The sequence below is a fragment of the Haliaeetus leucocephalus genome, unplaced genomic scaffold, assembly GCF_000737465.1.
Source record: "Haliaeetus leucocephalus isolate CR32 unplaced genomic scaffold, Haliaeetus_leucocephalus-4.0 Scaffold473, whole genome shotgun sequence".
NCBI lineage: Eukaryota > Metazoa > Chordata > Aves > Accipitriformes > Accipitridae > Haliaeetus > Haliaeetus leucocephalus.
Window position 1 is genome coordinate 1100382 of NW_010972909.1, and position 16074 is coordinate 1116455.

Below are 16074 nucleotides of genomic sequence, written 5' to 3' on the forward strand. Positions count from 1 at the left end.
TTCTTCTGTCCTCTGGGCATACGTCGTGATACAGAAGGGACTGTAACAAGGCAATGAGAAGAGGCAAGCTGCCTTTATAGGTATAAAAAAACCCAAATAAAAATAAATAGTAATGCCCAAAAGTGTGGATGCTAAAACTGTCGCTGTATAATATAATGTGGGTATGCAGGTAAAAATACTAAACGTAAGTTTACTTGTTGATCTCTGTCTATTCCAAAAGGACCATCATCCATTTATTAACCAGATACAGAATATAAATGGTCCGAGGGGAAAAAAAAGTCTGATATCCTTTCCACAGACTTACCGAAAAAGATCATTTAGCTTTTCTAGGGAAAATATAAGCACTTCAGTGGAAATTTTGGGTTAAATGAAACAACATCCACAGTATGCCATCAAAAATAATTGGAGAAATTTGCTCATAATCTTGGTTACATGTTAATAATTTTCTTCCCTTTTTTTTTTTTTCTTTTTGACCTGTACAAGGTATCATGCAGTAGTGTGTCATATGGTTAGATACCACGAATAACGCTTAGTGGGTGGCCAGTCCTTTTTGTTATTTTTCTTGGTTTCCTGGCATGGTTTAAGTCCAGGTTGAGACTCCCCAGTACTTCAAACTTGCTGATTTTGCTACAACAGGGTCTTTAAAGAGACATTGTCTGTTAGATTTAGGCTCAACTTTTAGGTTGATTCAAGAAAAAGATTTTACATCCTAACACATGCAGGAAGCTTATAAATGCAGTTCCCAAGTCTGCAAGCACTTACACGTGTTTTACTTCACATAGGAGAGTAATCTTAGGCATGTGTTTTTGCTACTTGTGGGGATGTAACAGGAGTCCCATTTATTATGCCTTTAGACTTTAATAGATAATTTATTAAAGAAATGAACACACTGATGATGTTTACTTTCTAAAATAAAATGATTCAATTAAAATACCAGAAGATAAAGAGAACAGTCCTGTTACTGTATTTAATAAGCATTGCTAATGCTGTATGAATCTGAATCGGAATGAAACTGACCTCAAGTCAGGCAGCGGGCTGTCAAACTGACGCTTTTCCTGGTGAATGCACAAACACATTTTTTTGAATCTATCATTATGAGATCTCATTAGAACTTAATTTGCATCAGAGGCTAATTTGATGAGTGGTCTGATGGTTTCTTCCAGCTCTGTTCTAATTTGCTTGTAACTCCACATTTTTAGTAGCGTGGTGGGGATTTTTCTTGCGTTTGAGTCAAATTGTCCTTTTTAGTAAGAACAAAGTGTTGATATTTTGCCTAGACGTTTATCTTCCAAGTACAGAATGGTTGCCCAGTCACTGCACGTAATGTTCTGTTAATATTAGAGTTGGCATTTCTGAAGGGAAAGAAAAAAAATTTAAGAGCGTTACTTTCTTTTGGAGGTGGAGGAGATGAGGAGTGGGAACAGAAACTTATTAAACACAACATTCTTGGTATTCCACAGATGGTAAAAATGGGTTACTAGTCTGCGCTGCAGCAAGTGCAGTATGATCAAGGCGGAAATATAATCGGTAGCTAGACGTTCATTTTATTTACAGAAATAAAATACTAAGCACTATTTTAAATAACTTTAAATGATAGACCCCATATATGTATTGTACATTCAATCTGAGTAGTCTAGACAGACTGTTTTCCAAGGAAAATACGTTTTCATCAGTATTTGTGGTATGATTCATGGTGGCGAAGAGGCAAATAACTCTTTTTTATGACTGGAAGTTGCTTTAACTTGCAGCCACAGGGAAACAAGTCAATGACCGGATGATAGTGGTGGAAACTGACATTTTATAGTAATAGAGGTCTACACCTTATGCTGAGTTGAAGGTTTTATTTTTCCAGGGATGGCAATATATCACAAAACATTCTGCCATTGTTTACAAACAACCAAAGGTGGTCTGTGTAATGACTCACAGTCCACAATTTAGATTTGCAAAGCTCACAGGAGGCTTAAAAGGTGTACAGGCTGTCGGGAGGCTGTGATTTGGTATAAGTATTTGTAAACCTTTGTGCATGCCCCCAGTGTAGAGGGGGCACTCCAGCAATATCTTTCATGCATAGTTAATGGTTAGCAAAGTATTAAAGAGAGATATGCAAGTTTCCTAGCCTTATGTTTGCAGTCTGGCATGTGATATTGTAGAGCTTCATACATGCTTTGATTGGATTTATTTTATATCTCTGTGTAACTCCAGTAAAGGCAGAGGATTGTACTTATAACTATCTCTGTGCTGTCTGTCCCAAATAAAAAGAATGGAAATCTCTTCTTATGACTGTTGTAAGCCTCTGCAGCTAAGGTCAAAGTTTTTCATAGTGATTGGTGAGCAAGTTCATGGCCTCCTGCTCTTGACTAGAGAAATCATAGTAGGACTTTTAAAGGTAAGTCTGATTATCCACCAGGAAAAATCTCATATTCTGTAAGGAAGATGTAAAAATGTGTATGAATATAAAAATTTAAATAATACACACTACAGCAAAATATGTTGCATAATGTTATAATGCTTGTGTGTAGCAATCTAATCAGGAAAGATACCGGGGGGGAGAAATTGCAGTTAATCTTGTTGATAGAGACTTACCAGCAATAAACTCTTCTAACTTCAGTACTGGAACTTTAATGATTTTTTTGAAATATTTTCACCTTACCATGTGGAACAGAAGGAAACAATGTATTGCATTTTAAAATCATAATGCTTAAAATCTTTGTCCTAATAACTTCAAGGATTTAAGTTTTCATCTAATACTCAATCTGATTCTGCAAATGACACTGTGTGAAATGACGTCTTTGTGAGGAGCAAGACGCAAGGTCAGGCCTGTGAAAGGTTCATGTGTGTCCTTCAGATCATCTGGGTAGTAGTGCAATATAATTGTGAAATGAAAAGTGTGCGCTAGAGCTTGGTTCAGTTAGTGTGTGATTGTAAGAGACTGAAAGGAAGAAATGGAGCTGTGATCTTGAAGGTACTGAACTGCTGGAGTGCATTTTAAGTCATCTTCATGCAGGGCCATAAAGTATCAGCTGCCTCACCTTGCATGGGTGGCATTGAGCAACTCTAAAAGATCAGTTTACATGTAGACAGACATTTAGGTACCAGAATTCATAAGGAAAAGTGTCAGTGTTTCCCCTTGTACATGTTGCTCTGTTGTATAAAGAGGGTTTTTTTGTAGAACTTAGAAAATTCTCCATAACCCATTGCAGGCTGGTTGTGAAAGCAACGTGTAATCTAAGTATTTGCATTTGCAAAAGAACATCGTGCTTTTATAGGAACCATTGAAATCTCAATGGGGGAAAAATATCTTCAGCTCTAGGGTCGATTTGTGTATCAGAAGTTACATCTTAGTACATGTAATTTCACAGTGGTTGACCATCAGGTTAAAAATAGTCTTGTGACCACACACAGCGTAATGGTTTTTAAATTAAAATTTAGTTGTGCTGATAGCTACAGAAATATTTGTTAAAGTCAGTGCTTATAGACACCAGCAGCTAGGGGGTGGACTTATGTTAAATAAATCAGTCCTATTGAAAAGACATACTTTTTTTATAATTGTTATGAGTAGTATTTCCCAAATACTAGCTAATGCAGCTGGAAAGAGTGGTTGACAATTATTTTTAGCTTCATAAAGATCTGTACATTTGCAGGTAAAAAAATGAAAGTCTTGTTGTCTTCCTTTTTTCTTTCTTTTTTTTTCCTTCCCCTTTTCAGAAAGCACATGGCTTATTGAATGGATGGCAGAATAGTTTCAGCTGGTATACTGTGTGGAAGTCTGTCTTAGTCGGTGTCTAGATTTTCTTGCTTTTGCTCTAAGGACAATGAAATTGTTGGAGAGGAGAAAAGCAGTATCTGTATTCTACAGATTTCTAAGCACAGTAGAATCATACGTTGCAGCAGTCAAGTCCAATAGAGGTAAACCAAAAAAGAATCATGGAAATTGAATCCTAAGAAGAGAGTTCTATAGTTGGGAATGCAATACTTCACTTGCAGCATTTGCATTTTTTAACACATGCATACCTTGCTGTGAATTAACAGCTCTAGTTGGATTTTTTGCGGGTTTCTTTTTTTAAATCATAAATACCAAAGTGTAGATTTCCAATGGTCATATCAGAATCATTGTCACTTGGTAGCTTGGTGCTAGGCTAGTACATTTTATCTGGAATCATCTTTGGAAAAAAACACTGCATATGAGACATTTGCATACTCCAAGACCAGCAGGTGCACCTGTGGGGTTTTGAGGGGGAGTATTTGTTTGGGTGTTTGTTTTTTTTTTTTTAAGCATAACCATGCAGATGCTACTGTGATGTGATTCACAGAACATGTTGTGATGAGCTACTCTAGTTGTGGTGCTGTAATGACTTTTAATGCTGTTTGCTCCTCTTCATCATTGACTTTCCATCTGTGACTGCTGGACATGGCACATAGAATCATAGAATGGTTTGGGTTGGAAGGGACCTGTAAAGATCATCTAGTCCAACCTGCCCACCACGGGCAGGGACACCTTCCACTAGACCAGGTTGCTCAAAGCCCCATCCAACCTGGCCTTGAACACTTCTAATGATGGGGCATCCACAGCTTCTCTGGGCAACCTGATCCAGTGTCTCACCACCCTCATCATAAAAAAACTTCTCTTATATCCAATCTAAACCTACCCTCTTTCACTTTAAAACTGTTGCCCCTTGTCCTGTCACTACAGGCCCTGGTAAAAAGTCTCCCTCTCTCCGTTTTTATAAGCTCCCTTTACATATTGAAAGGTTGTGATATGGTCTCCTGGGAGCCTTCTCTTCCCCAGGCTGAACAACCCCAACTTTCTCAGCCTGTCTTCACAGGAGAGGTGTTCCAGCCTTTTGACTGTTTTCGTGGCCTCCTGTGGACTCGCTCGAACAGGTCCGTGTCTGCCTTGTGCTGGGGACCCCAGAGCTGGACGCAGAACTCCAGGTGGAGTAAGTCTGTCCAGCTTGTTGGTGAAGACCCTCTTGTCCCACTTGGTCGGGAGAATCTCCTCAGCTCCCAGCGGACCTGGCTTCTCAGAGGTAGATCCCTGATCACAGAAGCCAAAACATGAGTGTTCACTCTCAAGTACATGAGCCGTATTTGGCATATGTCATTGACCTGGCATCACTCGAAGTACTCTGAAATGAGTTACAGGTTTTTGTAATAGGAATTACTTTTTTTTTTTTTTAATAGGGAAAAGGAGTTTAGGCACTGCAGCAGCAGTGCAGCAGTTACCTTGTAGTTGTGACAGGGCACATGAATTGATTGGACAGATTGTGCGCTAGGTCCTGTTGTGTGTAATCTGTACTCCTGGTGTAGCTCAATTACCTCAGGTGTTTGTAGAATCACATCTTTTTTAATTGCTGAGATTCATCACATGAGATTACTTGCATGGGGAATGTTGCATTATCAGGACATCTTCTTTTTCTGCTTACTTGTGTGTAGATAACAGTAGCTTTTCTCACAGATTATCTGCTTGCCCATATATTGAATTGTGTCCTCTAATTAAAGGAAAAATTTTAACCATTACTGGTTAAAAACCAGTACTTACAGATTAAACTGTTTGGTTTTTTTTCCCATAGTACATCTACAGAATCGTGACCTTTTCCTGGATCCTTCTTGTTTGTTCAAAACATCGCAATTGAACAAGGGCAGTGTTGGTTGCTTTCACAAATACTAAGGCTCCAATGTGTGATTAACAGAGAATTTGTAGATATTTATTATTGTATTGCAAATGTGTTCATAGCATTTCATCTTTGTTACAGTAAGGATGGCAACTTCTTTTTAAAAGATCTTTAACTTTTTTTTTCCCTAGTCTGTAGTATTTTTTTGACAGCTTAATCTCTAATGGCCAAAATGTGATTGATAGCTGGAAAAGGTCAAGCAAATTCAGGTAAAGGTTGGAGTATAATCAACCAACTTCATGTTTCTCATAGTAGAGTAGGTAAGGTGTTCACGCAGAGAAATAATACCCTATTCCTAGGATTTACTGCCTCGTTAGTTTCTTCTAGCAGGGAAGTATTTCCATAAAGTGTCTGCTAGAAAAGTAGCGTGCCCATGCTTGCTGCCCTTCAGAAAAATTCTGAGTAAGCAGGATGGGAACCAGATGGATGGGAGAAGCGGAAGCATAATGATGAGCAGAAAATAATAAAAAAGTGCAGATGTGCAGTGAGAGAGAACAGAGATCTTAAGAACTAAAGCATAAAGGAGATGATTCAGAATGCATTATGGAGAGGACATGCGTATTTTGGGCTTAAAAAAAATATATATGGAAAAAAAAAAGTTACTATTCCCTAAGCCCAAGTGACCTCATTTTAGACTTGCTTTCTTTTTGTTCCCAAGAGGACATATATGCCCAGACCTCTGTAGGAAATCTGGCTGCCAGCTGGCACAGCACCTTTCAAAGAGACCTAATTTTATATTTTCAGAACCTGGAAATATCAGCCACCTCCATCTGTAATAAGCTGGTGTTTGTAATATCTATTAAACTGCATTGTAACATTTAAGTTTCTTTGCCAACCTATTAATAAGGGCCAGGCTATTGAGAGCTGTCAGTAGGGCCAAAAAAAGTGGTTTAATTTTGTGAGGTCTGTGGGTTCATGCTTTTATTTTGCATGAATTTACATCTTTTGGCACGCTTCAGGATATTAACTTGTATGATGAAATGTCATCTTCCCATATTTTAAGTCTGTATTGAGAGGAGGCTGGAATAAACCCTTTGTAGTAGTAGAAGTCTGCTGTATTAAATCCAGTGTTAAAATTGGAGGCAAAGTTACTTGGAGTACTGGCTTTAATTTTTCTGGGATAGAAATCAGAAAGTATTAAGCACATCATCATATTATATAATGATTTGTCCAGCTACATAGAATTTAATGTGGGTAGCGAGGGAACAGATTCAGTTCTCTTGCTCTGGCTCTACCTGCTGCAACAAAATTTTCAAGCTGTCTCTGGCCAGCTTAGGGAGGGTGCCTGGGGAGCTCTCTTCGTAGCAGGCAGAGCTGCTCTTGCAGAGTTCAGGTGATGACAGGCAGCCTATTTGTGTTAATTTAATATAAGGAAGAAAGACATCTCAGATCTGGAAGAGGCAAAATGGCCACTGCCATGGGGCAGCCACTGGTTCAGCACGGGTCTGCTTCAGTTTGTGTTAACTGTAGCTCCAAGCTTTCACTAATTTCAATCTGTCTTAAACCTTGACAGAGTCAATCAGTTCTTGTAATTACTAATGACCAATGTTTAATAATCCTGTAAGTCTAACTGAGGAAAAAAATTGATGTTTTGGGTATAATTCTAGAATACTTTGTAAAACTATTTGCATTACAAGAGAAAATGCAAATATCTATGTACAATAGCAGTGAAATACTGCATCCAAATCTTAATTTAGATGGATTCTGTAGTGTATAGCTGTCATGTTGAAGTTTGTCATTTATATGAAATTTATTAGTGTTTCTTTGAATTCCTGTTAATATATTTTCTGGGTTTTTTTTTCAGCTCTTCGTTGTAGTCTCCAGTTTCTTGGAAACATTGCAGCAGGAAATGGAGATTCCCAGAATAGCATTTGGAAGTGTGCTTTCCCAGATCTCTTCTTGTAAGCATGGATGCGGGTTTTTTTTTAATGTAATTTCTGTGGTTGTATTCAAATCTTTTGTACATGATAGTTGTGCCTCTACTAGCACCATGAAGCTTTGAAAAATAACTTTGGTGAGAATGGGATGGTTGAGACCATATCCTGTAGATGATTGGGGTTTTTTTTTTTTTGGTAGTCAACCGCAGGGGTCAGGACCTTTAAAAACCTGCTTGTTCTAAACTAACAGTAAATTGATTTCATCTAACAGAAACTGGAAGAAAACTCTATTTCAAATTATGAGCTTCAAACAGAAGCTTTATTTCAGAGGTGTTTTCAAGTAGTTAGACGCACTTCCAAGAATCATAGCTTTTTCTTCATTCACTTTGCTGCTGTGCAGACCTGTCAGTATTTGTGCATCAGCTGGAATCTACAAAAGTGACGTAGTTTTTGTGTCTTCCAATACTTTTGCCCCCCTCCTAACCTCACCAGAGTATCTTCCTGGAGGTTTGATGACACATGTGTAACGAAATATTACATAAACGATTTTGTGCAGACACATGACAATATTATTGATGAGTTTGGCCAAAGTTTTCATATTGAGCTAGTAACAAAGGCACGTTCATTCAATTTGATAATCATTCTGAGTGTGTTTTTGGAGCCTGCTTGTCAGCACTGTATGTAGAAAGACCTTATGATAGTAGAGGCAGATGATCATTATGGTTTCATTCAATCTCTAGATCTCCAGTTAGCTCCAGTTTAGCATTAGCATCTGTTAAGTTTGACCTTCAGCTAGGAGTTGGATGTTTTTGTTTGCAGATGATTCCTATCCCTCTTAGGCAATGACAAACTCATGATTCTCTAAAAGACTGCAAAGAAGAACAACTCAACGAGCTGAATGCCACTAGTCTGTTTTTCCAGGGTCAGTTTTAACTTATTCTCTTAACTCCTTATTTTCTCTTGAAGGACGTGCCTAACGTACAGTGATGAGAAGATTGTTGCCTATTGTTGTATGGTACTGTTCACTTGCCTTAATTCAGAAAAAGTGAGAGAACTACTGTATCCTGGGAACTTGACTGTGGCTCTTCATGTCCTGAAAGTCTACAAAGAGCAGCTGGAGTCTGAGTGGTCGTATGTATCTTTAGATTTTTTTCCCCCTCTTAATTAGATGTTTTTCTAGTGTAAATCACTGTATTAAAATGTCTAAATTTGTGACACTGCTAAGTAGTAAATGAAGATCTATTTAGAAGTTAGTAATTTGGTATAGAGATTACTTTCATGATATTTTCACTGACTGTTTTGATTGCTGCTAAAATAAGACTACATATTTTCTGAGGATATAGACAGGAATTTTAAGATCATGGTCTGCTGGGGTTTTTTTGTTGTTTAGTGAAACAGGGTTCTAGAATGTAAACTACTTTATACTTGTGTGCTGGTTTGTGGAGATTTTGGAGATAAAGTTAACGCAGAATATAGTCTTACGGACTTCAGTTATTGGGTCATGCTAGGAAGACTTGCATGACCAGTGCTTGTGAATACTACATAAAAAGTGGGGGGTTTTCTTCTTTTTTTTTTTTTTAAACAGATCCATTGTCTAGTGCAACATGCAATCACTTTTATACCAAAACAGAGAAGATGTTTTGTTTGTGAATCTTGCACATTTCATTTTCATACTTTAAGAGCATCTAATCAGTGGGTTTGTTCCATTGAGCTTTTATATTTTTTGCTAATGGCCATTCTTGTAAATATTGTTGTCAGTTATGCATATGAGAAATGCTCTGCCCTGTATCAGTAAGGATGCACATTCAGTTAATTGTTATATGATGCATTCCAAGGGCGGGGGGCAGGGAGGGGAGGATAGTTTGTGTGTTTTTGTAGCCTTCTTTTGAAGGTCATCTTTCTAACTACATTTTGAATTTAAACAATTGTCAGAGGTTTACTAGTTATTTGGGAAGTCTCTAAACAGAGTTAAGATGATTGAATGAAAAGCAAATGTCATTTAACAGTTTGCTTTTGTACTGAAAAAATGAAAAAAATTTGTTTGTGGCTGGGCTTTTTTCATAACCAGGTCAATTTGCTTAGGACATAAATAGTTTTCAGAAAGCAAACTTAAAGTTTCAGGGTCAGGTGACCAGACTTCTATTTCAAAAGTGACAAACTGAGTCTTTCGTTTTGGCATCTGTCAATATAAACACATGTGAAAGATTTCTTTTCAGGTAATTCTCTAGATTGTCCTTAATTTTCTTTATGTATTGAAGATATGCTGAAAAGTATTTTGACTGAGATATGAAAGCCAGGGAGAGCTGGAAGAGGTTGTCATGGTGTTAAAATTATATTTTCAAGGTAACTGCAGAATAAATGCAGCATCAAAATAAATGCTGAGGTATCCACTTCCCTGATCTTTCTAGTCTGATGTGCATTCTGTTGATGTTAAAATGAAAATGTCTCACCTCCACTGTGGATGTTTGATGTGGGTCAGAAATGGTCTCCCTTCAGAGTAGTCTTGAAACTGAAAAGGGTCAAACTTCTGTACAAGATATAAGACCGTGATGAAGGAAAAGAGATGGCTAGAAAAGAGTAATCCTAGTCCTGCCATAAGGCAGTTGCAGAATGTTTGTCCTGTAATTCCTGTCAGAAGGCTGAGTTCCTCATACATGGAATATACAAAAAAAGCATTGGAATATCTTCCAGGCATTAAGTAAATAATACATTTGGTTTTCATTCATAGTTTTTTAACATTGGATAGTTAAGTCTCAAAGCTCGTTACCAGTTTTCCTAACTGAAAGAAAAAGTAATGAGTTTGTAGTGTACAATTCTTGGCATTTTATACAGTCGTCTTGAACCAAATCATAAATGGAAATCTTTCAATAATGTTGGCACTATTTTCAAGTCAACACAAGTAAAGTGCATTCATTCACAAGTGCAAAATCTAAACCAAAAAGTGTATTGCAACAGTGCAATATGAAGCATTGAATAGGTACTCAAACAGCATTACCTTGAAAGTAAAAAAAGATAATTCCTTGCTAGGCAAGGGCTGATTTTTCTGTCTCTTTGTAGCTCTAGAGCCTTTTTGTGATTCATCTTGTACCCGTTTCCCCCCGTTTCTTGATCCTCACTTCATTTGTTCTTCTAATACTCCATTTCTTATATCTCCCATCTCAAGAAACACATTTACTCTCTGGTTCTCCCTTGTGTTTATATGTTCTTAGTGTGAGATAATATTTGTCATGGATGAGGGTAATTTAAATGGCAAAATATGTTCTTTCTTCATATTAGATTTTTTTTTAAAAAGGAAGTGATTTCAACCCTGAAAGAAACTATGATATTTATATATTAGAATACATGTAGTATCTTTGGTCTACTTGGTGCAGAGAGGGAGGTAAGAAAGTAACATTTTTTTTATTTAAAATTAAAAAAAAAAGGTTGGTGTAAGGTTTGTTTTTCGTATTTTCAATGGAAATCTGCTAGCATATGCTATTCCTTACGCAACACTGATTTTAACAAAGTCTTTTTTTCTGGGTTTGGTTATGATTTTTCTGTCTCTCAATTTTATTTTTCTTCCCTCTTCCAGTTAGCCATAGGTCAGTGTGTTACGCTAATGTAATGCTTTTTTCTTAGACCATACATGCATCTTGTGAGCCTGTACTGCATGGTGTATTTCTATGTAGTTAAAGGTTTGGAAGAGCCTACAAAGTTAGTAGTCTTGTTACAAGTAGAACAATCATTGCTAAGTCTTGCAATATCTTTTTTTTTTTTTTTGCTAAGTATCAAGAGTTTTTTTTCTTGTTCTCTTGGCAGTATTAATGCAGCATGTATTTTATAGGCAACAAGTTGTTCTTAGTTTAGCTTTAATCACAGAGGATATTCACCAGGTCCTGTGAATAACTGACTACGTTTTCAGAAGGTATCTGCAGCTTGTCTCTCGGATTCTTTGCATTTTTCTATCATTCTTACATTTGTAAAGCACATACTGTAAGAGCATTTACAAGTAATACACCTGATGTCACACAGCTGAACCTCCCAATCCAAATAGTTTTCTCTTTTTTTTTTTTTTTTTTTCCTAGAATATTAGGATTGGTTTGTTTTGAGGGTAGCCTTGAGTTGAGTCTGAAAGCCTGTTTCTTTTACTAGCACTAATCCTTCTGTAAGATAAATGTGGATGGATACAATCATGTAATGTAATGATGATACCTTCTATTGCTTGCTTGCTTTCTTACCTTTTTCCTATTGCTAAGCAGCAGGAAGCAAGCTAGGCAGCTCTTGTGCTGACTTTCTTGTGTCCTGCCTACTCCAGTAGTTTTCTCTGCTGGCCCTCCGAATTTAGGGGAAAGCTCAATTGATGCCAGTCATGTTGCATCTGTTTTCTGTAGGAAACTGTTGTGAACTTTTTGCTGCTCTGCATTTAGTAGTGTAAAGTGCTGCTCTGTTCCTGTGATCAGAGCGAGCAGGCAATGTCCAGAAATGGCCTCCTAACACTACTTAGCTGTGAACAGAAAAGCTGAACAGTAACCAGGATTACTTATTTTGGTAGAAGTAATGTTATTTACTTTGGCTGAAGAAAGCTGAAGATTCTTGTCTTGAATATAAGAACACTTTTTTGACAATAAGTGAAAAGCTAAGCTTTGTCCTTGGGTCAGCGTTGGTCCTGACATGTAGTAATGCTGTCTCTTTAGGACAGCTTTTGAAATTGTGTAGGTTTGCATGTGCCTTATGCTGATAATAGCTATTCTTTCATTAGAGCCTTCTATTTCTGAAACATTTTTGGGTAACTAATGAATTGCAGTTTTCTGCAATTAGGTGTGTGAAAGATAGTCATTGCAGCTTTGAGGGTATGTTTAGAATAAGTTTAGACCCTGGTGTATTGCTGCTCTTGCTTTGGTGTCCATTTTTATCATTGCATATAATCTTCCTGGTTTGAACTAATTCTTAGTTCACTACTAAAGCACTTCCTGTCCCCCCAGATTGAGGGACTGTGTTATTTTCTGATACAGAAGAGTATGTGTGAGATACAGTCAGGTAAAAGTGCATAAAAAGATTTCTGTCCCTTTTCTTATGAAGTCAAAGTTAATCTTTGGGCGCCTCTCTGGCTGGACTGTAGAAAAAATATTTTTTTTTTGTCAGCAATTCATTGAGAATTTGCAGCTGTACTTCAGTTCTCACTGAAGTACATACCACTAGGATTGCTTAAACGAATTTACATACCCGCGGTATTTGCAACAGAGCCAGTACTCTGTTGTAAAGATTTGGGTACCTTGCGCCACAGCTAACAAAGTGCACAGCAACCATTTTTAAGCGGCTGTTACAGAATTACATGGCTGAGCCGAAATGCAAACTGTTCTTCTTCCAGAAGGTTATGCTCACTGCTGGACTCATGAATAACTAAAATTAACATGTTCTTACTTCTAATGTTAAAAATATTGCTTAATTCCTGCCTACCTTCTTGTCTCTCAGCTGGAGTATCTGGTTTCGTATTACACCAAATAAAAAGTGAATGCCACGTGTGTTTATTCCTCTTGGCTGGGCTTTCTTGCTGTCAAATGCTGCTTTTAGGTGTTGAAAATCTTTCTTGGAATAACCAGGCAAGTTTTGGTTATAGGCAAAACTTTTATTCGTTATTTTATTCCCTTTTCTTTTATTGTGCGCTGAAATTTATGACTTAATGTTCCTCTAAGTTAGTATCCAATGAATTCCACAAATAAACACTTACGATGCTCAAGTTATTTTTGTAGTTTCTGCCATGAACCATTAGGACAGAGAGAGGACATCCAGGACAAATATTTGGATTTAAGGCCATTGGCTGAACTGTAGTATCTCCCATGGGGTCCTCACTACTCCATTCAGCTAGCACATGTTGGGTTTTCTACTCTTCACCTATTGCAGGAGGGCAAGCACATCTTTAAAATCTTTTCTTGGTGAATTGGCAATTCCTCCTCTGTTCGTGATCCCACATTCATGTTTAGAGTCCAGTTTTCTGTCTCCAAGCTAGAAAAGTCCTTAGGGAAAGTTCAAGACAAACCTCTTTCCAAGTGTGATGCCTTTGGCTTCTCCCTCCAATCTCACAGCAGTTCTGGAGGGAGATTTTGTCAGAGGAAATCTGAAATAATTCTGAGCAGTTCCTCAGAGCTGCTTTTTCAGAAGCAGCTGTTGTTAGCAGACCTTTTGCAGTTCCTCTTCTGTCTGCCATAAACCCCTCTCCCAGTTAAAGAGAGCGGAGGAAGCGTCTTTAAAGGCAGGACATAGCTTTCTGGAATTTTCCTGTCACATTTGCCTACTTCTCAAATCACAAGACGTTTGGTAGAAGACAAGGATCTCCTCCTATTGGGGAAGAAGGAACGTCTGAAGTGTTGGCTCTGCTTCCTAAGAGGGGTGGGTTATGGGAGATAAGGCCTCAGTTTAGTGACTTCTGAATCTAGTCAGTGATGGAAAGGCAAGCCATCCACTTTCTAAGCAGTTTTTGAAACAGAGAGCTGTTTTTCAGATCAGCATAGTGAGATTTTGAGACCTTAAGCACTGATGCATTTTTAAAACGTGTTTGTAGATTGACAGCGTAACAAAAATTGCCTCAGAACTTGGAAGAAAGGGAGGTAACAGTGCTGTGATGCACACTTAAGTGTGTCTTCATGAGTGATACGCTTTTTACTAAGTATTTTCCGTGGCATGCTATGAGCTAAGAAATAGTTAATAAATTTAGGAAGCAAGTCAGTTCTATAAGGAATGCCCTGGTAAAATTTTGTATTCAGTCCTTGTATGATCATACCTGTTAATCCAGACCAGATGGTCCGAAGGTTCATTTCATTAAGCTTGTGGTTACTTGTAAGCATCAGAAATGCTTCTATCTCTGAAATCTGTGAAGTTGCAGAATGTAATTCACACATTTAATAAATATTCTCTTGATTTAAGAACTCCTCCTCTTTCTCTTTTAGAAGCTTGATCCTCTAAACAGCTCCAAGATTTTTTTAATGTTCCTACCTTTGCCATTTTTAATACTAGATGCTGAGTGGCATTTTAAAATAGTATTAATTAACATATATTAGACATTGTATTTTTAAACTGCCTCTAAACTTCTAGTCAACACAGCTCCTGGACTTGTGTCAGGCTAGCAGTCCTGTAATCTTGAATACTAGGAGCTCTTCTGAGGCTGCTGCTGCTGGTCTAACTCCCAAGAGCAATGATCTGAGGAGGCAGATTGTGTATCTCCAACTGAGGTTCTTCAAAACATTGCCTGACTGGCTGTATACCCCTTCGTTTTATAGCTTTTGGCTAAAATCTTAGAGCAAGAAGAAACTGGAAGTTTTCAGGGCTGAAAGCCGTTGAAAGTTACCTGTCTTGTCCTGAATGTTTGGATCTGTAGTTGGGCTTGCGAAGAGTGCCCAGAGCTTGCTGCTCTCAGAAGGTTTCAAGGAGTGTGATGTTACAGAATATACTTCAAAGTGTATATCTTTGCAAAGACACTGGCTCTGCAAAAACAAGTTAGTTTCCTTTCCTTGATTTGATTTATGGCATACACTAATTAAATGATCCTATCTCCTTGATGGTTCTTTGCTGTGCAGTTGTCTTCTAGAAAATGTGTTGTTCTTTGCAACACGCAGCTACTATCTAGGCTATTAGCTTAAGAATCAATACCCTCTAACTTTGAAAAACTTCTGTGCTGCTACAGCCTGGTGCGTGAGTGACCGTTCTGTCCTATCTGTAGTCCTGACACCTTGTCCTTTATTGTAGGTTTCCCCCTTTCAGAGGTTGGTTATTAGCTGTTGCTTCCAGTTTGCTCTGCTCATGATCACAGCTGTGGGATTAGCATTCCCTCTAAAATACTTCCCTGCACATGGAAAGTTTTTAAACCTCTCAACTTCAGTTCTGTTGCTTCCACCCTCTTGTGATCTTTTTTTCCTTTTAGTGTTATTTAGTTCCTTTCTGTCTGTTCCCTAGCAGCAGAAGATGTGTCTCTCAAACTGTCATCAGTCTTTCTACATTATGCATCTTCTGGTTCCACTTCTTCCACCCAGTGTTCATCTTCTGTTTCTGCTCAAAGGAATGAGCATGGTTTTCAAGCCCTTGTGAGACAATTTATTTTCTGTGTGTCTTCCGTCTTTCCAATATACCTCTGTAATGGTATGCCGATTTAATTCTTCTGAAGTGTTGACATACTAAGTTGAACATATCTTAAACATGTAAGCAAATGTAAGCTTACTCCGTAAGCTAATTCTCTTTTTCCAGTGCTGCTTGCTTTCAGCGGCTGCTGCCTATGACAGGATGCTATCGGGGAATTGGACATATCCTTCCTTTAGGAAACAAGGCTGGAATACACTGTTCAGTAACTAAAATGTATTTTCTACTCACTCTATTTCTGTGTGATTACTACCAAGGTCTGAAGAGTCCTCTGTAACAAACTCCCTTGCAGTTCCAAATGAAGAAGAAAGCACAAGTAGTATCCCTTGTCATTTGTGCAGTATTCCGAAGGCTTGCCCAGCACTGCCTTCCCCCCTCCCCCCCCCCCCCCCCCACCCCTCTTCTTTTCCTTCTCTACT

At 38.0% G+C, this 16074-nt stretch overlaps 1 protein-coding gene across 2 annotated transcripts in view; it reads left to right on the top strand.

Annotated features, from left to right (window-relative positions):
* The window catches only part of ATXN10 (ataxin 10), a 104645-nt gene that overhangs the window by 21519 nt on the left and 67052 nt on the right, over nt 1-16074 (top strand). For both annotated transcript variants that reach the window (XM_010575284.1, XM_010575285.1), the window contains exons 4-5: nt 7477-7573; nt 8516-8680. In XM_010575284.1, the coding sequence (XP_010573586.1) occupies nt 7477-7573; nt 8516-8680 (262 nt within the window). The remainder of the gene's footprint in view (nt 1-7476; nt 7574-8515; nt 8681-16074) is intronic.